This window comes from Staurois parvus, unplaced genomic scaffold (assembly GCF_062004578.1).
Source record: "Staurois parvus isolate SC_StPar_1 unplaced genomic scaffold, SC_StPar_1.0 ptg000507l, whole genome shotgun sequence".
Taxonomy (NCBI): Eukaryota; Metazoa; Chordata; class Amphibia; order Anura; family Ranidae; genus Staurois; species Staurois parvus.
In genome coordinates this window covers 2,540,001-2,561,762 of record NW_028318303.1, presented here as the reverse complement: position 1 = coordinate 2,561,762, position 21,762 = coordinate 2,540,001, and the positions used below count along the sequence as shown (strand labels likewise).

The following is a 21,762-nucleotide window of genomic DNA, read 5'->3' as shown; positions in this document are numbered from 1 at the left end:
GAGGTCGTGCGAGTCAAGGAGGGTTTCCTCATGGTAACGACAGTAGACCATGCCTGTGTGTTGAAACAGCCACTAGTAGACTCCATTGGGAAAGTGTGTGTCACAGTGACAATTCAGTGCAAACATGGGAGACAGGGACACAGCTTTGTGAATCTAGAACAGGAAGTGCCTGAACAAGGACCTTCATGGCAGGATCACCAGATTTTATTTCTATGAAAGCTGCACATTTGAGCCGACCATAGATGATTCAAATTGGCTGAGGTATGAACCATCTATGGCCAGGCTGATTGTTGTACAACCAGCATGTTGGATTGTTCATGCGATTATTGGCAGCGGTTGTAGCCAGTAGCATTAATCATTGTGTTCTCCCAGCAGGGACGGTTCCCCACCTTACACTCCCCCCCCACCCCTTACCTGGGAGAACACAATAGCTCATCAGGAGGGATTCCCCCATCAACATTGACTGTGTTAATGGGGGAATCAAGGGATTTTCTTCCTTGCAACCCGTGGTCTCATCTTCTATGGCTTGCTTTAGTCATTGGCTTTACATCTACTTTAAAGGAGAATTTCAGGTAAGGATATTTTATACATGTTTACATTTATTTATTTATTTCAGGTACTTATATAGCGCAGTCAATTTACGCAGCACATTACATATATATTGTACATTCACATCAGTCCCTAACCCTCAAGGGGCGTACAATCTAAGGTACATTGATCCAGCTTGGACCACAATAACTACGTAAACATCATAACTGGCTGATACCCCTGGAAGCTGGAAATAACTGAAGAAGACACCACTACTCCAGTGATCTCCACTTGCTTCCGGGTCCCATGCCGAGCGACTGCCCTGTTGCATTCTCAACACAGTTGGCCACTTGGTGTCGGCCTGGTCTCTAAATGAATGAGGTGGTGCGGTGATGTCATGCTCTCCACCTCGTCTAATGAAAGAAGGCTTTGCATTCATGCAGAAAATGTTAAGCGTTTTGTGAATGGCACCCGTGATGAGCATCTGACCTCCTTTGTTCACTGTGACGCAGGGCAGTCACTGAGCACGGAACCTGGAAGCAAGTGGAGATCACTGGAGTATCTACTTCAAGCGGAACTTTACCGTTTTACAACTGTTTAAAATGTAACATTCTTTAGCAAGGAACATACATCCCATAACTCCTTTGCGCCGAGAGTACGCAAATATGCGGCCTCTCAGCAGCTGGGCCCGAACGCCAAGAGGCCGCATATTTACGCGCCAAAATGTTAACAAACTGTTGCAAGAGTGCAACTCCTGGCAGAATATAAATACTATATAATAACAATCTTCGTTTACTTTGTAATTGACTAGGGAGTGCTACAGCAAGGGTTCAAATACCCCGTGCTGCAGTATTCTGAAGAGCTGGACCACAAAAGCACCAGCCTGGCTCCCACGTGGTCCAATGCCCCCCCCCCCCCTTCCCTGTCCCCAAACTGAGCACCAATCAACAATGCTCTTACTACCAGAGATAGTATGCAGTTTAGGTGACAAAGACCCCTTCCAATCAAGCTTTCGTACGGGTACTTATTTACGCAGTTCTCATATGTACAGTACAGGGGCGGACTGACCATTTGGAAACTCGGACAGTGCCCGAGGGCCCAGGGTCAGTATGAGATGAGATGCCCCTGGTACCTTTTTCATAGGCTTTTTTGAGTTTGGGCAAGGACACAGGGGCCCCATGATCCCCTATTGCCCGGGGCCCCATGAGTTGTCAGTCCGCCCCTGGTACAGTATATTGCGCTGATTATCTGCAGCACTTTACAACACGTGTGGACCTTTTAAAATGCCTCTGAAGTCAAAATATTTTTTTACTTTAACCACTTGGCCTCCAGAGGATTCCCCCCCCCCCCCCCTTCCTGACCAGGGCATTTTTTGTGATACGGCGCTGCGTTACCTTAACTGCCAATTGCGTGCTCATGCAACGCTGCACCCAAATGAAATTTATGTCCTTTTTTTCCCCCACAAATAGAGCTTTCTTTCTGTGGTATTTGATCGCCTGTGCATTTATTTTTTTGCGCTGTAAACAAAAAAAAGACTGACAATTTTGAGAAAAAAAAACAATATTTTTGACTTGACATTTTCTATTAAACATGTCCAGTAAAAAAATTGTAAAAATTTAATTTTATCATTAATGTATTCTGCTTTATGTCTTTGCTAAAAAAAAATCCCAATACGTGTAAATTATAGCGTTTACAAATGGTGATATATACTGGAATTTAAAAAAAAAAAAATATTTTTACTAGTAATGGCGGTGATCAGCGACATATAGCGGGACTGCGACAGGGATTCTGACGCTGGGGGGAACTGACTTGGTGTTACTGACATCCTCAGTGACACCACATAAAAAGCACTGACGCTGTACTAATGGCACTGGGCAGAAAGGGGTTAACATGAGGGCTGTTTTACAGTATGCTGTGTGTGTGTGTTTTCCACTGTAAGCACACTGCTTTGTATGGCTGTGCTATGCAGAACCATACAAAGCAGTGTGCAGGAGCTGACAGGGGAGAGATCTGTGTTGTTTATACACAGGTCTCTCCCACTTCGGTAATTCTCTGAGATCGCCTGGGGCCGGCAGGCATTCACCGACCAGGATCCGATGATTAACAGTCGAGGCCGCGAACGGTGGCTTGGGTAGGGACAACTGCAAAATCGTGTATATATACGTGATTTAGCGCACCCGTGCCACCCTGTAGCAGTATTTCTGCTATAGGGAAGCACGGAAGCGGTTAATGCATTTCCTGCATTAAGGTAAACAAACACCCAACTACCTGTCTTACCCAACTCCATCCCTAAACACTTACCTGACTCCTGTCACTGCTCCAATGCTGTCCTGGCTGCAGCACCGCTCCCTTCACAGTCAGTCAAACCCCTGTGAGGAGACAGTGGGAGCATGGCTTACTGGTGCTATGTGTGTCTATAGATGCACACAGCCTGGCTTGGGAGCGCGCAGGTACCTCCATAGTACCAACTTGCTAAGGCCCTCGGAGGAAGGAGGGCACAGTAATGACCGAAGACTGTCAGAGAGGTAATGGACCCCTCTGTGCAATATCATTGCACATAGCAGGAAAGTATAACCTCTTTTTTTTTTTTTTTTTACCCCCCTCCAAATGTATCACTTTTAATCTCCTCAGCGGTATGATTATTTCAGATTTTTGGTGCTGAAAGCGGTACTTTTTTTGCATGGAAATATGTTGTTTTTTTTATTTTAGGCCTGTAATTTTTAGGAATAACTCACTGAAATCTGTCCGAACAAGAGTCTAGTAAACATCCCAGGTAGGATAAAACTTGAAACACGAAACCATAAATGATAATTTATTAAATAATCATAAAAAATAATAATATAATAATAATAAATTTAATTCAATAATATAATCAAACCAAAAACACTGAAATTTGAAATATAGCGCCAAGTTCGCACATCGCTGAGTAAAGTCGCAGAATCGTTTTCAGTGTCTGATGATGAATTTCCCCCACGAATCATTATCACTCAATTCTGCAAGTGTTTCTGATTTACTATCGCTGTTCTCTAGCCGGTCTAAAACTGCTTTTGACCTAAAGGGACGCTTTTTGGACGCCATGGACGTTTCTCAGTTTCCAGGCAGAAAGAACAGTCAAAATGCAGACAGGGGACAGGACAAAGCACTCGGGACAAAATGTATGTGAAATGGGTTGAAACAGCAATGTTTTACTATGTGATAATTGTTTAAAAAAAAAAAAAAAAGTCATTTTTAAAAATTTTCAAATTTGCCGCCGGTTCCGGCGCCCATACGTCCCGACGTCACAGGGACCGGAACACAGAAGCCGGATGCCGGCATCGGCCGGAGGAGATGGCCGAGGACGCTGCAGGGGACACATCGCGGGAGCGAAGGACAAGGTAAGCGCTGCAGGGAATCCCTATGCAATGCTGCATGGTAAGCCCGATTGCTCGGGGTTACCGCTTTTGGTACTGAAACTTTACCCCGAGCTACACTCGGGAATATTGCCAGGGGGGTTAATGTAAATCCTCCAAGGGAGTTCCTAGAAACAGTCAGGGGGGAAGAAAGAGCTAGATGATGCTGGGCATCCACCACCGAGGAAATGAGGCAAGGCTGTATATGACTTGCTGCTGCTTCTAATGCATATTGTGGGAAGTGTGCAGGGAAATCAGAGTAAGGCATTTCAGTCCAGGAGAGGAGCCGATGCAACTGTGCAAGACTGAAGGGGAGGCCAGATTTAAAGATCATGATGAGGGTACTATCTGACTTGCTGCAACTTCTAAGTCACTTGGTGAGGAGCTCACAGTGTGCAGTGAAATCAGAGTAAGCCATTTCAGTCCAGGAGAGGAGCCGGTACAATCAGGGGCGGACTGACCTTTTGGAAACTCGGGCACTGCCCGAGGGCCCGGGGTCAGTAGGGGGCCCCATGAGATGCCCCTGGTACCTTTTTCATAGGCTTTTTTGTGTTTGGGCAAGGACACAGGGGCCCCATGATCCCCTATTGCCCGGGGGCCCCATGAGTTGTCAGTCCGCCCCTGGGTACAACTGTGCCAGACTTAAGAGAAGGCCGGAGTTCAGCGTTAAAGATACACAGTCGGTTTACACTCAGTGGTGATCGTTGGAGACCTTCACTTCTTTTGGTATCTGCCGACACGGTTGGTATTTATGCCAAGATTGAAAGGCGTGCTAATGCGCCACATATAAGGGTCTCATTGATTTGTATAGTACAGTGCGATGTAGACATTTCCTCTCCGTGTATGAATCGCTGTCCCGCCCGACACCTGTGTACACTTCCCATCCATTGTCCTGCCTTATCAGATCTTCGGGAACCAATTGAATTGATGGATCAGGCATAGAGCCGAGGAACTAGGCCATTATACCCGGCTCAGCACCGCCAATCAAACAGCAGCACTAATTCTCGCTGTGTTTACAGACGCTAAGAAGTGACTCCTAAACCCGACAAAATGCGCGTCTGTGCCGCCTCGCCCGGCGGACGCCGTTGAGTTTCTCACCCGTGGAATGTGATGAGAAGGTGGCACGGTGCTGGGTCTCAGAGGACATCACACTGTACTATGCATAGAGTACCCCCTTTTATCCCTACTGCCCATAATATTACAGCAGAGACCATGTAATCCTCTTAGAGAGACTCCCAGTCCTCGAGTCAATAGGGCCACTGAGCGCGGGAGCCCGGCACCTAATGCACCGTAACAGATAATGGAAATATATGTTCCCCCGATGCTTTAGACAATTATTTATTATTGATAAACACTCAAGGGTTGAGGTGACAAGCATGAAATCGCAAAATTCTTTCAGCGACCTGCGATACACAAAGGTTTCGGAAAGCAAAAAGGAACTTTTTTTTCACAGCCGAAGATTTTGTGAAAAGATGGCAAGAAAATAGAGACGGAAAAACAAAAACTTTTTTTTTTACATTTTTTTTTCTTTATCATTCGATCCCAGACAATGACACCCCCACCTCCAGCCCTTTTTTTTTTTTTCGTTGAGTTGTTTTTTCCATTGACCAAACAAATAGCACGTAACTCGGAATGGTCCATGGGAATAGATTTCGGGTTGAGTTAGTACAGTTTTTTTCGCTGTCAGGACGCTGGAATTAATGGCGTTTTGATGACACAAATTTTGAAGAGCAGACAAAGAGCGTGAAGGCCTGGAGACATGGCTCCTTAGAAGCCTGTTCCTCCTCTCCCCCAGCCTCCCTTGTCCTCGCTGTCATCCGTCTGCCAATCTTCCTGTCCATGGTTGTTTAAAAGCGCTTTTCATGGCCTTTTCTTTCCCACAGGTTTTGCCAAATCCGGACCAGTGCCTGGGTTCCAAGGGGACACACTGCAATTGGCCTTCATCGACTTAAGACAAGTAAGCCTTTGTTGTTTTGTGTTTTGTTTCTCTTTTAAGATGTGTGACTGAGGGCCCATAAGGTCTCAAGGAGAGAGAGAAGATGGTGAGAAGGAATGGGGAGGAGGGGGGGGTCCTGGAATAAGACTCGAGGGGATTAGACGCGAGAGACCTGGTTCTTGCCTTTTAGGCCTGTCAGCTCAGCTCTTCAGCCTTTGCACTGATGGATACGGAAGAAACTGACGCTGTTGTGCAACACCTTTCTTTAAAAAAAAAACAAAAATTTAAAAGCAAGGATGACCTCCTTCGTGCTACATGTATATGACTTTTAGCCGAGCATTGGGTGATTTTGTGCGCTTCTAAGGCTTTTTAATGCTCGACAAGGAAGTTGGGGAAAATAGAACTGGAATCTCAGGGCTGCCAAACTTACAGCAGAGAGTTGGAAGAGACTTGTAAGGCCTTTCGATTGTTCACGGCTAGTACAAGCTCTGTACATTGCAAGCAGAGGAACGACGGCATGGTAGTTTTCTGCATGCCAAATGTAGTAGAGACTCTACAACTTCAAATCTTAAACCGAAACAAGAAAGTTAATTGGCGTGATTCTAAAGACAAAAGGTTTTTTTTTTTTCCTTAATGCATTCTCTACATTATTGTAAAAAAAAACTTCTACATTCAGCCCCCATTTATGCCCGATCTCGATTCAGCAATGTGCAAGAGAGCAGATGATGTCCTCTCAGTCACTCAGAGAACCATTTGCTCCCGCTGCTGTCAGTCACAGCCAGTGAGGAGGAGATGGGTCCGACCTCCAGTGTGTGTGTCAATGGACACACAGAACCGACTGGGGAGCAAGTGTCCACAAGTGCCCCCATAGTAAGTCAAGAATGCAAGTGTATGATCCAAACGCACACGTTCCTGCGTTAAAAATGGCTGTGTGTATAAGTGGGTGCTGCAGTGACCGTCGGCTGGAACCGAACAAAATCAGCAAGGAAAAAATGTCACCAGCACACCAAGGATCGCCAATATGGGTCCAAACATTTTAATAAACCCTCACATAGTTACAGCAAGGCAACGTTTCGGAGTCTCGCAGGACCCCTTCATCGGGCATGGGACCATGTGTGTCACATGTCTGATGAAGGGGTCCTGCGAGACTCCGAAACGTTGCCTTGCTGTAACTATGTGATGTTTTATTAAAACCTTTGGACCCATATTGGTGATCCTCAGTGTGCTGGTGACATTTTTTCCCATAGCAAGTCACACTCAGCAGGGGGAGAAACCAAAAGGGCCAGTGGGGACCCAAGAAGAGGAGATTTCGGGGCTGCTCTGTGCACAAATAAAAATCAATCCTGTACAAACCCCATCAAGTTTAAGTTCACTTTTTTTTTTTTTTTTAAATCAAGCAAACTTTTTATTGAGAAGAACAGATATGCAGCCACATCACATATTCAATTAAAACAAACACAGTTCGATTAGAAAAGCGAGTAATGCAGTATACAGATTGTACAGCCTTTGCTGCAGGCAAGGAAAGGAGGACCAACATAATAGATTTAAAAAGTGTAATCATCCCTGCTCTTCCTCGTCACAAGTAGATGTAGAGTCAAGCCATCTATCCCAAACTTTGTGATACTTAGCAGAGCATCCTCTATGCATAAAAATGACCCTCTTATATGGTAAAGTACTATTTACCGCAGCTATCCATTGTGAAAACGTAGGCGTCATCGCCTGCAACCACATACGGGAAAGTAGAAGTCTAGCCACAAATAGCGTCTCTTGCGAAAAAAAAGAGTCTGCAATTTGTTGGTTTCTGAGCTAGGAAGAAGACCAAGCAGGTGCTGCTTAGGGCACAGGGTAAGAGGAGAACCCATCTTGTCATGGAGGAACCGGACCACCTGGGACCAGTAACCCCGTGTGAGGGAACAGGACCATAATAAATGAAAAAAAGTACTATCAGGGTCCCTACATTTAGGGCAAAGTGGGCTATGTTGTGGCCTGTATTTAGACAATCAAATTGGTGTCAAGTAGGTTCTGTGTATAATATATAGCTGAGTAAGACGGTTCGACAACCTCGGGGAAACCATCTTTGTCAAGGACAACACCTCCTCCCATATTTCATCATCCAGCTCCCCCACGTCCACCTCCCAGCAGGTTTTAAGGCGATATGCCAATAATGATGCAGAAGGTGAGATCCAAGCATTATAGAATGTGGACGTGAGTGTCTTCGGTTCTGTGCCCAAAATCACATCCAAAAGACAATTAGAGTTGGGTTGTAAAACAAAGTCACCAAGCTGGGCCCGCAGAGCATGACGGAGCTGGAGATAACAAAATAACATAAAGTTGGGGAGGTCATATTTCCCTTTGAGGTCTTGAAAAGATTTGACTCCTGCACCGGTGAACACCTGGGAAACGTACAAAATCCCCCTGCCGATCCATAGGCTAAAATCAGGGAGTGTACGCCATTCGGGTAGATTCGGTTTATCCCACAAAGGGTTATAGGCATGGATATGCGGACGTTGCAACCTTCCAGAGACTAGTGATCAAATCTTACAGTGGTGATACAGCAGTCCCCTCCCGCCCCCACAGCCACAAGATCCTGCACACCCGCACTAATAATTGAAGTGTAAGATACCTTTTACAGAAAATCTGTAAGGTGACCTTACTCTGGAACCCCTCCCCATCTCCACTAGTCCTGCTGTACCTGTGTCCCTTAATCCCCTGCTGTCAAGCACCTGGAAGCCGCTTCACCGGTCCAAGGATTTGAAATCCCTTCTGCCTTATCTCTTATACATACCTCTCAGCGTCTACAGACAAAAGGCAATTCTAATGGACGACGCTGACCAATCAGAATCCGTCTAGCCTGTCCTGTTAGCCCTGCAAGGAGAGGAGAGAAACACAAGGATTTCAAATCCTCAGACCGGTGAAGCTGCGTCCCCATGTTTGACAGCAGGGGATTGGGGCATCGGGGGGATGGTAAACTTATACTTTACTGTGAGCCAATTACAGGTATTTATATTGTGCAAACAATTTACGCAGCGCTTTACATCTACAGTGCTCAAAAAAAATTAAAGGAACACTTTGAAAACACATCAGTTCTCAATGGGGAAAATTATCTTGCTGGATATCTATACTGATCTGGACTGGGTAATGTGTTAGGCGCGTTAAGGATGCCTTACAGTTTGATGGAAATGAAAATGATCGACCTACAGAGGACTGAATTCAAAGACACCCCGAAAATAAAAGTGAAATAATGATGCAGCAGGCGAGTCCATTTTGCTGAAATGTCATTGCAGCAACTCAGAATGGTCCTCAGTAGTTTGTATGGCCCCCACGTGCTTGTATGCATGCCTGACAACGTCGGGGGAGGCTCCTAATGAGACCACGGATGGTGTCCTGGGGGATTTCCTCCCAGATCTGGACCAGGGCATCACTGAGCTCCTGGACAGTCTGATGTGCAACCTGGCGGCGGCGGATGGACCGAAACACTATATCCCAGAGGTGTTCTCTTGAATTTAGGTCAGGTGAGCGTGGGGCCCATTCAATGGTATAATTTCCTTCATCCTCCAGGAACTGCCTGCATACTCCCACCACATGAGGCCGGGCATTGTCGTGCACCAGGAGGATCCCAGGACCCACTGCACCAGTGTAGGGTCTGACAATGGGTCCAAGGATTTCATCCCGATACCTAATGGCAGTCAGGGTGCCATTGCCTAGCCTGTAGAGGTCTGTGCGTCCCTCCATGGATATGCCTCCCCAGACCATCACTGACCCACCACCAAAACGGTCATGCTGAACGATGTTACAGGCAGCAGAACCTTCTCCACGGCTTCTCCAGACCCTTTCATATCTGTCACATGTGCTCAGGGGGAACCTGCTCTCATATGTGAAAAGCACAGGGTGCCAGTGGTGGACCTGACACTTCTGGTGATCAGTGGCAAATGCCAATCCAGCTCTATGGTGCTGGGCAGTGAGCACAGGGCCCACTAGAAGACATTGGGCCCTCAGGCCATCCTCATGAAGTCTGTTTCTAATTGTTTGGTCAGAGACATTCACACCAGTGGCCTGCTGGAGGTCATTTTGTAGGGCTCTGGCAGTGCTCATCCTGTTCCTCCTTGCACAAAGAAGCGGATAACGGTCCTGCTGATGGGTTAAGGACCTTCTATGGTCCTGTCCAGCTCTCCTAGAGTAACTGCCTGTCTCCTGGAATCTCCTCCATGCTCTTGAGACTGTGCTGGGAGACACAGCAAACCTTCTGGCAATGGCATGTATTGATGTGCCATCCTGGAGGTGTTGGACTGCCTTTGCAACCTCTGTAGGGTCCAGATATGGCCTCATGCTACCAGTAGTGACACTGATCCTAGCCAAATGCAAAACTAGTGAAAAACAGTCAGAAAAAGAAGAATAAGGAAATAAATCTCAGTGGCCTCCACCTGTAAAACCATTCCTGTTTTGGGGGGTCGTCTCATTGTTGCCCAGCTTGTGCACCTATTGTTAATTTCATTAAAACCAAAGCAGCTGAAACTGATTAACAATCCCCTCTGCTACTTAACTAACCAGATGAATATCCCAGGAGTTTCATTGACTTGATGCTATACTCTGATTAAAAAGTGTCCCTTTAATTTTTTTGAGTAGTGTATATTGTACATTCACATCAGTCCCTTCCCTCAAGGAGCGTACAATCTAAGGTTCCTACCTCTCATATATGCACATACTAGGGCCAATTTAGACAGGAGACATTTAACCTATCAGCATTTCTTTGGAATGTGGGAGGGAACCGGAGTACCCAGAGCAAACCCACACAGGCACAGGGAGAACATGCAAACTCCAGGCAGGTGGTGCCATGGTTGGGATTTGAACCAATGACCCTAGTGCTGCCAGGCGGAAGTGTTAGCCACTTAGCTACTGAAATGAAAACCAAAAATTGCCTATAGTTCTTCTTTAAGGAGATGGTCTAAATCAGTCCATACATGGAGTGAATTTTGTCTGGTTCCTGATGAACTGGCTGGAATTCGAGCTGTCAGTTGAGGAAACTCATGCAGGCACAGAGAGAACGGGCAGACTCCTGCTGTGGTTGGTATTCAAGCCAACAAGGATAGTGGTGTCAGGCGGAAGTGCTAACTATATGTAAGATTTCTATTATCTGCAGTTTGTAACTTGGTGAAACTCAAGCTGTGATGTTAGGCTATAAGAGACATATAAGGGAGTTTTTACTCTACGGCTTCCTTGGCCGAGATACATTTATTATATAGCGCACCTGAGCTCCTTTTATTAAAAAGAAAAAAAACATTAGAGGACAGGTTTAAAAGAGTCTGCCTAAATGTGCACCTTGAAGAGTGACTGAACTCTGGAAGCTGTGCCAAAAAAAACTTAGGTAAAAGGACTAGTCACCAGTATTACATTTGGTCTTTCTGCAGTTGATTCTTCGCTCTCCCTGATTTACCATGCTTTGTTCTTTTCCGTCTCTGAGTGGAGGCAGCCATCTTGGTAGAGGCAGGGCTTTGCTTCCTTATTTCAGAGCCTTCAGGAAGGAGAACAGGCAGCAGCACGGTATTGGCATTACCAAATCTCATTCCAAATGGTAGACTAGTGGCAGGAAACAGCAGTGTTTTAGATACTCTCTGAAGAGCAATCTGATCAGACAGCACCGCACATGAAAACAAGCCTTTTGTGATCTCATGATGATATTGGGCAGTGCTAATTATTGCTACCTGGGCGCTATTGTTTGGGAATTGTTAGGCATTCAGTACGTAGTAACAAAAAATAATAAAATATTCCTGCACCAATACAAAATAAGTGCCAATACAAAATATATGTATCCCTCTTCTAAATTGCTGCTGTGCAAAAAATGTGAAAACACAAATAATATTTATAAATAAAACAGCGCAAAATAGACCTCCATGCAAGTTTAGTAAATCACAAAACATAAATGTCCCATATTCATTAGTGCATATCTCTGTCAAAAAATCTTCCGAAAAGACACCCCAAAACCACTTGTGATGAAAGCTGAAGATTCCAAATGCTTTTAGGAGACTTCCACCTATCACCCGTGCACACCAACATCAAATACACTCACCAGATTTTGGTGAATTGACGCAATTTCCGGTCCACACATCCTACGTCTGACGTCACTTCCGGTGAGTGGAGCGCACGCCGGGCAGTGCGTTCCGGCGGCCATTTTGAGGGATTTAGGTTGGTCTTCTGCTGGTGTTGGCTTAATAAATGCGCCTTTTACAAGTTGGAAAAATGTGAGTGGCCTGGAATTTGTCTTCTGTCATAACATTTATCTGGCAATATTACACTATATAAGTTTTTTCTTTGATACGGTGGAGTAAACAAGGATACCACGGTGAGGACCTGGGAGAAGATCTAAACCTGGTGGGGCAGGCTATCATTGAGCTGATGCAAAGAGGGTTTAGGATCTCCCAAAAATCCTTAAAGGCTCTTCATTAACCAAAATCTGGTGAGTGTATTTGATGTTGGTGTGCACAGGTGATAGGTGGAAGTCTCCTAAAAGCATTTGGAATCTTCAGCTTTCATCACAAGTGGTTTTGGGGTGTCTTTTCGGAAGATTTTTTGCACTAATGAATATGGGACATTTATGTTTTGTGATTTACTAAATTTGCATGGAGGTCTATTTTGCGCTGTTTTATTTATAGATATTCAGTACATAGTAGCTTCCCTTATGTCTTGTGGCACCCAGGCAGTCAGACCCCCAGCAGGTAAAAGTCCCTCGTTTGTTTTTTTTACTGCTCATCTAGAGTGGTGATACAGTCCCTGCTAGGGAAGAACCGGCATCCAGTGCTTGCGGCCTGCGGGGGTATTTTGCTGAGGCTGCTGTCTGGGGACCTTCAGGCCTCAGTGTTATGAATCCCGACCTCTCACTCTTTTTATTGTGTATGAACTGTACAGTGACCTGACCCCGCTTCTCCGTTTATGAACGCCGCCAGCTGAGAACCATCAAACCATCTAATGATCTCATTCATTGTGTTTTATTTGTTTGACTTTCTTCTAATCTATAAACCACACACAAAGCCAGAGCCAATTACCAAGTGTTAACTGCATAATAATAAACAAAACAATTCCATTCAGTTCAGAGCATATCATTCCACACAAGGCATTCAAAATCCTATTCCCGGCACAGGGCGGCCTGTTCTCATCAGGAAAATATGTGAGATATCGTCCTTGTACACACAATATACGGGCACATAGAAAGGGTGACGACACCCCAAAAATGCTAAATACCGTATACCCAACATACAGGCACAGGTTATAAGAAATCTGAAAGGCGTTTTTTTTTACATTTATTTATTATTTTAAATCTTTTGAATTTTTTTGGTCTTTTGGCTGGCAACCCAACCTTAACTACCTCCCGTCCAACTGTTGTGTATATATAAACGGCCGGACGGTGGCAGTGCAGGGTCAAGAGGCCGTTTATAAACAGCCTCCCCACCCCCTGCTTGTGCGCGCTCCCTGGGAGCCCACAGCACCCGTATCCAGTGTCCGCTGTGTCCTCCGGACATAGTGGAACACCGATCGTCGTACAGGACCTCTCTGCGAGATCCCGATCATGTGATCGCTGATTGGCCAATCAGTGATCACATGCAGAGCAGTAAGCAAGATGTCACTTCTGACATCATTGCTTACTACGTGTGAAATCTGTGAATGATCACCGAGGTCATATGGTACAGGGCTATTCACAACAGCCTTGAACCATGTGACAAGCTGTGACCAATCACAGCTCACATAGAGGAGGAGAAATGATTGATTTTACAGCCTTTATAGGTATAAAAGCAATCAGTGTAAAAAAAAAAAAATCACTGCTCACACAGTATTTCTCAATGGTTGCAAGAAGGAGAAATGATTGCTTTTACAGCCTTTATGGGTGTAAAAGCAATCAGTGTAAAAAAAAAAAAAATCTTCATCACCCCCCACAAGTAATACAGTGTCACCATGGTGGCACTATACTGCTAGGGTGACAGTATGTAAAAAGAATAATATAAAAAAAATAAAAATGTAAAAAATATGTAAAAAATATGTTCAAAAATTATAATTTTTGGTTATAAAGGAATTTGGGTTATTTTTTTTTTTACTAAAAAGTTAACTGAATAAATTTTGGCCAAGATTTATGATGAAATTTTATTTATTTGCAAAATGTTTTCAAAAGTTTTGGACTTTTTCATTTACATAGCAAAAAAAAATTTAAATCCCAGTGGTGAATAAATACCACCAAAATAAAGCTTTATCAGTCTCAAAACAAAAATTCAAAAAATTCATATGGGTACAGTGTTGCACGACGGCGCAATTGTCATTCAAAGTGTGATAGCGCTGAAAGCTGAAAATTGGCCTGGACAGGAAGGGGGTGAGAAGTGTCCGGACAGGAAGTGGTTAAAAACCTCAAACTGAGGTGTAACGCTCATATTCTTACTTGTTCCTGTGGAATACGTGTAAAGCCCAATTGTAATCACACTAATTAGTGTTTTTGTGCATCTCGTGCAGAAGGACTTTTTTTGGGGGGGGGGGGGGTTTTGTATGGGATTTAGAAAAAAAAGTAACATTTATACTCACCTAGGTGGATGCAGCAGTGATCTGATGACTGCTGATCGGTCAGTTCTCAGTATTCTGTGAGGAGAGAGCAAGGGGTTGTCAGTCACTAGCTTTTCGCTCTGCCCCTCCAGCACTCACTGGAGTGCCAGACTAGGGAAGGGGGCTGCTTGCTCAGGCTCTCAGTGGCTCGGTGAGAGGCTGAGCCAGCTTGCTGCTTCAGGCATCTGGGTAGATCCTGACCATGTGATCAGGATCTTCTCAGAGCCTGGACAGGCTCTCTGACATCAGCCGACAGCGGGCCATTGTTAGCTGAAAATGGATCACAGAAGTGCAAAAATAAATGCACTCCTGTGATCCATAGTGCAGCCAAAGTAGGTTTGGCTATACTTCTCCTTTAACCACTTCCAGTCCAGACACTTTTACACGCTTGCTGTCCAGGCTAATTTTCAGCTTTCAGTGCTATCACACTTTGAATGGCAATTGCGTGGTCATGCGACACTGTGTACCCATATGAATTTTTTAGCATCTTTTGGAGACCGATCAAACTTTATTTTGGTGATATTTATTCACCACTGGGATTTTTTTTTTTTTTTGCTATATAAATGAAAAAGTCCACAAATGTTGAAAAACAGTTTTTTTCTTATAAAATTTTGCAAATAATCTTTCTTCATAAATCTTAAAATTCAGTTATCTTTTTAGTAAAAAAAAAACCCAAATTAGTTTATAACCAAAAATTATAATTTTTCAAAATTTTTTTTTTTTCTTTTATATTATTTGTTTTTTTGTTTTTTACATACTGTCACTCTAGCAGTACAGTGTCACCATAGTGACACTGTACTACTTGGGGGTGCTGAAGATTTTTTTTTTTTTTTTACACTGATTGCTTTTACACCTATAAAGGCTGTAAAATCAATCATTTCTCCTTCTCTATGTGAGCTGTGATTGGTCACAGCTTGTCACACGGTACAAGGCTGTTGTGAATAGCTTTATACCATGTGATATCTGTGATCATTCACAGATTTCACACATAGTAAGCAATGATGTCAGAACTGACATCTTGCTTACTACTCTTCAAGTGATCACTGATTGGCCAATCAGTGATCCCATGATTGGGACCTCACACAGAGGTCCCGTACAACGATCGGTGTTCCGCTGTGAGGGAGCGGGGAGGACGTTTATAAACGGCCACCCTCCCCTGCACTGCTCCTGTCCGGCCGTTTATATACATGGGCCAGACAGGAAGTGGTTAAAGAAGATCTAACATTAGAAATGTTATTTTTACATGTTCTCTGTCCCGTGTTTCTAGGTGTTTTCTAACCCTAGTTATGAGGTCTGACCTGCACCCCCTTCCTTCCTGCCACTGCTGATCCAACAACAGCTAGGAAGGAGTTGATTGATTCATTGCTACAGCTTGTCTTGGTTGTGAGTACTTCCGAGATGGGAACTGGCAAGAGGAATATAGAGGTTGACATGTCCCCCCTCCCTCAGCATACCTCTTGCAGTTGCTTAGCTCTGGAAAGTGCTCACAACCAGGACAAACTTTAGCTATGAATCAGCCATCTCCTTACTAGCTGTTTTCAGATCGACAATGGCAGGAGGGGAGCGGCCAGATTGGACCTCTTAACCATAGGGAACAGAACTGTAAAAAATATGATTGATCTTCTTAAAAGTTAAACTTCTGGATCAATTTTTTTTTCTCTCCATATTAAAGGCTAAGTTCACCATACACTTTGCAAACTAGGGCATTCAGTAGGTTAAAATGTTCTGCTTTAAAATGTTAACTACTGTAAGTGCCATACACCATTTTTGGTAGCCCTGAAGATTACGTAACATATTCCCATATCTGTTTACATTCCCACCTTGGGTAGGGTAATGCTGGGATCCCTCCTCCTGGCCACTGGAGATCGCTGAAGTTATCAGAGGCCTGTGGTGGCATCAGTGGGATGAAAACTTTTCTTATGTCCACTTAAGTAGGTGTCTTACGGCTTTTTAATAAAGCCGCTTAAAGGCCAAGTTCACCTTTGGTACAGTTTTTTCAGAAGTGGCCGTTCAAACAAGGGGCCCCAGTAGGGTAAGAAAATAACTGTCCAGCTTTAAAAAATATTGATTGCCGTATGTGCCCTACCTGTAGGCCATTTTCATTAGCATTGAAGCCTGGCCGAACTACTCCATTATCTGGTTTTGAAACAGGCAGATGCTCCCTCTTGTGATGCTGAAGGTGAGAATCCAGTGGCTGGAGCATCCTGGAATCTGGCCGGGATAGGAATGTAAACAAATATGGGAATATCTCAGCCAGGCTTCAAGGCAGCCAAAAATGGTCTTCAGGTATGGCACTCACAGTAATCAATATATATATATAGTTTAATTGGATCCTGTCTAATTTCGCCCTAGTATGTGTATGTATGAGTTAGGGACCTTAGAGTATAAGATCGTTGAGGACAGAGACTGATATGAATGCAATAAATACAGCATATGCAAAGCGATGTGTAAAATGACAGTATTATATACGTACCTGTAATAAAAACTCCACGAAATTCTCCCTTGCAGTGGGGCTGCGCCCGCATTGCGGTGGTAGTCTAAGGTCCTTTGACATCATCAGAACTGATGCAAGGACCATAGCTCTGCTCTGGACACAGGGATGCCAAGGGACAGTCTGCTGCCAGACCATGGGGGAGTGCTGGCTCATGGGGAGGGTGGAGGATCAGGTAAGTCTGGATTTAGAGCAATGATGACACTTTCCATAAAAAAATGGAACTTCTATTTGGAATAGTTGTATTGTAGTGATATCACTCCTGTATCATAAAATGTATGTTTGGTAGTAGTGATGTCACTTCTGTATTATATAGTGTATGTTTGGGTAGTAGTGATGTCACTCCTGTCTCATATAATGTATGTTTGGTAGTAGTGATGTCACTCCTGTATCATATAATGTATGTTTGGTAGTAGTGATGTCACTCCTGTATCGTATAATGTATGTTTGGTAGTAGTGATGTCACTCCTGTCTCATATAATGTATGTTTGGTAGTAGTGATGTCACTCCTGTATTATATAGTGTATGTTTGGGTAGTAGTGATGTCACTCCTGTCTCATACAATGTATGTTTGGTAATAGTGATGTCACTCCTGTATTAGATAGTGTATGTTTGGGTAGTAGTGATGTCACTCCTGTCTCATATAATGTATGTTTGGGTAGTAGTGATGTCACTCCTGTCTCATATAATGTATGTTTGGTAGTAGTGATGTCACTCCTGTATCATATAATGTATGTTTGGGTAGTAGTGATGTCACTCCTGTATCATATAATGTATGTTTGGGTAGTAGTGATGTCACTCCTGTCTCATATAATGTATGTTTGGGTAGTAGTGATGTCACTCCTGTATCATATAATGTATGTTTGGGTAGTAGTGATGTCACTCCTGTATCATAAAATGTATGTTTGGTAGTAGTGATGTCACTCCTGTATCATATAATGTATGTTTGGTAGTAGTGATGTCACTCCTGTATCATACAATGTGTTTGGGTAGTAAATCGCAGGGTAAGTGAGCGCTTAAAATAAAATGATAAAAATGGATAGAATGAGATAATAGCAGCTGAACACCAAAAAGGGTACCATATAAACCTCCAAAATAGTCAAAATATGTATTTTGAATGTGTTTGTATGATACAGGAGTGACATCACTACTACACAAACACATTCAAAATACATATTTTGACTATTTTGGAGGTTTATATGGTACCCTTTTTGGTGTTCAGCTGCTATTATCTCATTCTATCCATTTTTATCATTTTATTTTAAGCGCTCACTTACCCTGCGATTTACTACCCAAACACATTGTATGATACAGGAGTGACATCACTACTACCCAAACATACATTATATGATACAGGAGTGACATCACTACTACCAAACATACATTATATGAGACAGGAGTGACATCACTACTACCCAAACATACATTATATGAGACAGGAGTGACATCACTACTACCCAAACATACACTATCTAATACAGGAGTGACATCACTATTACCAAACATACATTGTATGATACAGGAGTGACATCACTACTACACAATGTGTTTGGGTAGTAGTGATGTCACTCATGTATAATATAATGTATGTTTGGATAGCAGTGATGTCACTCCTGTATTATATAATGTATGTTTGGGTAGTAGTGATGTCACTCCTGTATTATATAGTGTATGTTTGGTAGTAGTGATGTCACTCCTGTATCATACAATGTGTTTGGGTAGTAGTGATGTCACTCCTGTATCACACAGTGTTTGTTTGGATAGTAGTGATGTCACTCCTGTATTATATACTATAGATTTGGATAGTAATGATGTCACTCCTGTACCATATACTATAGATTTGGATAGTAGTGATCTCACTCCTGTATCATATAATGTATGTTTGGGGTAGTAGTGATGTCACTCCTGTATCATATAATGTATGTTTGGGTAGTAGTGATGTCACTCCTGTATCATATAATGTATGTTTGGGGTAGTAGTGATGTCACTCCTGTATCATATAATGTATGTTTGGGGTAGTAGTGATGTCACTCCTGTATCATATAGTGTATGTTTGGGGTAGTAGTGATGTCACTCCTGTATCATATAGTGTATGTTTGGGTAGTAGTGATGTCACTCCTGTATCATATAATGTATGTTTGGGTAGTAGTGATGTCACCCCTGTCTCATACACTATAGATTTGGGTAGTAGTGATGTCACTCCTGACTCATATAATGTATGTTTGGGTAGTAGTGATGTCACCCCTGTAAGTTACATCCTATGATATGAGAACTGTGATGTCACTAGAAAGTGTTCCATGATGGACAGGTGGTTGAAGGTAAAATACATTTGGAATCTGACATTTCCTTTTGCTGTAACTTTTTTTTGTTTTTTCAAATTGTAACATTGTGTCTTATAAGATATAATGGACCCCCTTAGTGTAAAGGTCACCCCTGAGCCGTTGGGGACAAAGAACTGGCGATCCCAACAGACAACATGAATAAAAGCTGCGAAGGGTTATCATGGAATGTGCACTGGGCAGCATTCCAGGAAAAGGGATGCAATATATTTTTGTTTTTCTCCAGCCTGGTATTGAGCCTTGGTTTAGTAGATGGGAGGATAGTTGCAGACAGTAGCAGTCCTTACAGCTGTCCAGGTGCCTGGCTTCTTTTCGGTCCAATGCTTCGGAAAATATTAACTTTTAGTTACAATCCCCCTCTGTTGAATGTGTGTACAGATGAAAGGCGGGCACCGAGATGGCAGAAGTAGAGCAGGACCCTCTGAAGCTTCGCTCTTTCTAAGTGGAACTTTGTTGTCTTGGTATGCCAGGGACGGAGGAGGAGGAGAGGTGTTGAATTGTCCACTGTCATCGCTTTTGCCCAGAAGATGGATGGGGTCGGATGGAAAGTGTGAATGAAGTTGCAGTCATTGACTGATGCCTCTGTCCTATTAAGACCATCTTTCTATGTGTCTCACAGTAAACACAAAAAACCAAAACAACAACAAACAGAACTGGCGCTTTGTCCATGCTGCCACGATGATGCAGTATCTCCTTGTTTTCGGAACGCATGGCTAGCATTCACATGGCTTCCTGATGCTTCAGGGGTATAACTTTCTAGTGACACTGTCCCCTCTTCATCCCCAATCCTGTCTCAAGCCGCTTTCATCCTGTAACAGATGGCCCTTGCAAGACTGATGGCTATGCAATCCGTCATCTCATGACACCGTCAAGCTGCGCTTCATTAACACGCTGTTGGGAATCTGTCTTGGCCTAGGCAGTCTAGTTTTTTTTTTTTTTTTTTTTGTTTGTTCCAGTTAGGTTTAGTTTTTTTATGTACCTTTTTAAAGTAACTAAATTTGGCTTTTCTTACGGGTTTCTTCAAATCTTCCATTTTGGAAGCATTTTCATGGGAATGGCGGAGTCTATCTGGTCTGCAACGGTAACCCAGCAACGCGGTTCTCATTTCCCCCACCCCGCTTACCAGTGATATTTATGTGCGCCGGTTTCTTTAGCGGCACAGAAGGGACAATTAATCATCGCTATAGACTGTATTACTGCTGGGAATCAACGGGACCTCTAAGCGGAAGACATAAGATGGCCGACCTGAAGTTCTTACTCCATCAGAAGCCTTTAGTTCGTATTGTGCATGAAGTTGGCTGCCAGCATGATAGACCATTCTATGGTATGGGAAAGGTTCGACTTTTTACGCTTAACCGCGCAAAGTGATCGATGAGGCCGCACCAGTGGTCTCTTGGTGTGCGTGCCTGCATTTTCTAGTGTGCGTCTTTGTCCTTCATGTCTTGGGTTATGATTTTGTTCAACTTTCCTGTTCAAATGTAGTCAAAAATTTTGCTCTTAAACTTTGGTTTCCCGTGTGTCACTATCTCAACCTTTCAATGGTACCTTTAAATCTTGTCAGTCACAGTTTATTGTGTTTTTTTTTTTTAATGTGATACAAGTACATCCTATCCACTTGGTGGAAACCATTTTTTAATTGAGCCTGGTAATACTGTTCTTTGAACATTTACAGAAATATTTTCACATCTACAGATCCCATCCTTTGCTATATGTGTCAATCTGAGTGTCGCCTACTCCCGTATTTTGCTATACACACGATGACCACCAGAACCCGTTGACTTTGTCAGTCTGTCTAAAGTGTGGAGCAGAAGTGTCTGTATTCACTGATCCTTCCTAAAGTTCTCATATACGGTATAGAGAATGGTTGCAGCTATTGGCTCAGGGACTGTAGACTCTTGCCTGTTGGTGAAACCAAGCGACATCAATGCTTGGGGCTGCGAAATCAGGTTGTGTCCTTCTACTGGTCATATCTCTATTGCATTGGTAAACTGTTTGATTTCCTCTCTCTGATTGTTCAACTAACTACATCCACTATTAAATTTATACTAAAGCCGCTGTTAGGGTTCTCTTTTTTTTTTTACCTCCTATATTGTGCTAGTTACACTACCTTTGCCAATCTGTCATAGTTTGGTTGCCTGACACCGGCCACCTGCTACAGAGGACTTGCTACTACCCCTCTGCTAGTCTGGAAGACTTGCTTCAACCCTTCTGCAAGTCTTGATGACACGCTGCTGCCCTTCACTTACTCTGCCTGCCACTGTCCTTCAGCTATTTTGATTATTTGATCCCTCTCCTTCAACATTCTACTTGCCCAGCTGAGTACAGCCTCCTTTCAACTGATAATCTAGACTGCAGCAGCTCTTAAAGGGGTCTGTCTACCGCCAATTGTGCAAACCTTAACATTCTGATATAGTATGCCTGCCATTGCCTGTTGGCCAGTCAGATTGATTCTCAGTGCCTTTTGGTTAGTTGAGTTACCTGCCAATGTCCTTCAGCTAATCAGGT

At 43.5% G+C, this 21,762-nt stretch overlaps 1 protein-coding gene across 1 annotated transcript in view; it reads left to right on the top strand.

The window, feature by feature from the left end:
• LOC149451919 (exocyst complex component 6B-like) overlaps positions 1 to 21,762 on the top strand; it is a 159,281-nt gene that overhangs the window by 7,867 nt on the left and 129,652 nt on the right. Inside the window, exon 2 of the mRNA XM_089689984.1 lies at positions 5,801 to 5,874. Coding sequence (XP_089546110.1) covers positions 5,801 to 5,874 — 74 coding nt within the window. The remainder of the gene's footprint in view (positions 1 to 5,800; positions 5,875 to 21,762) is intronic.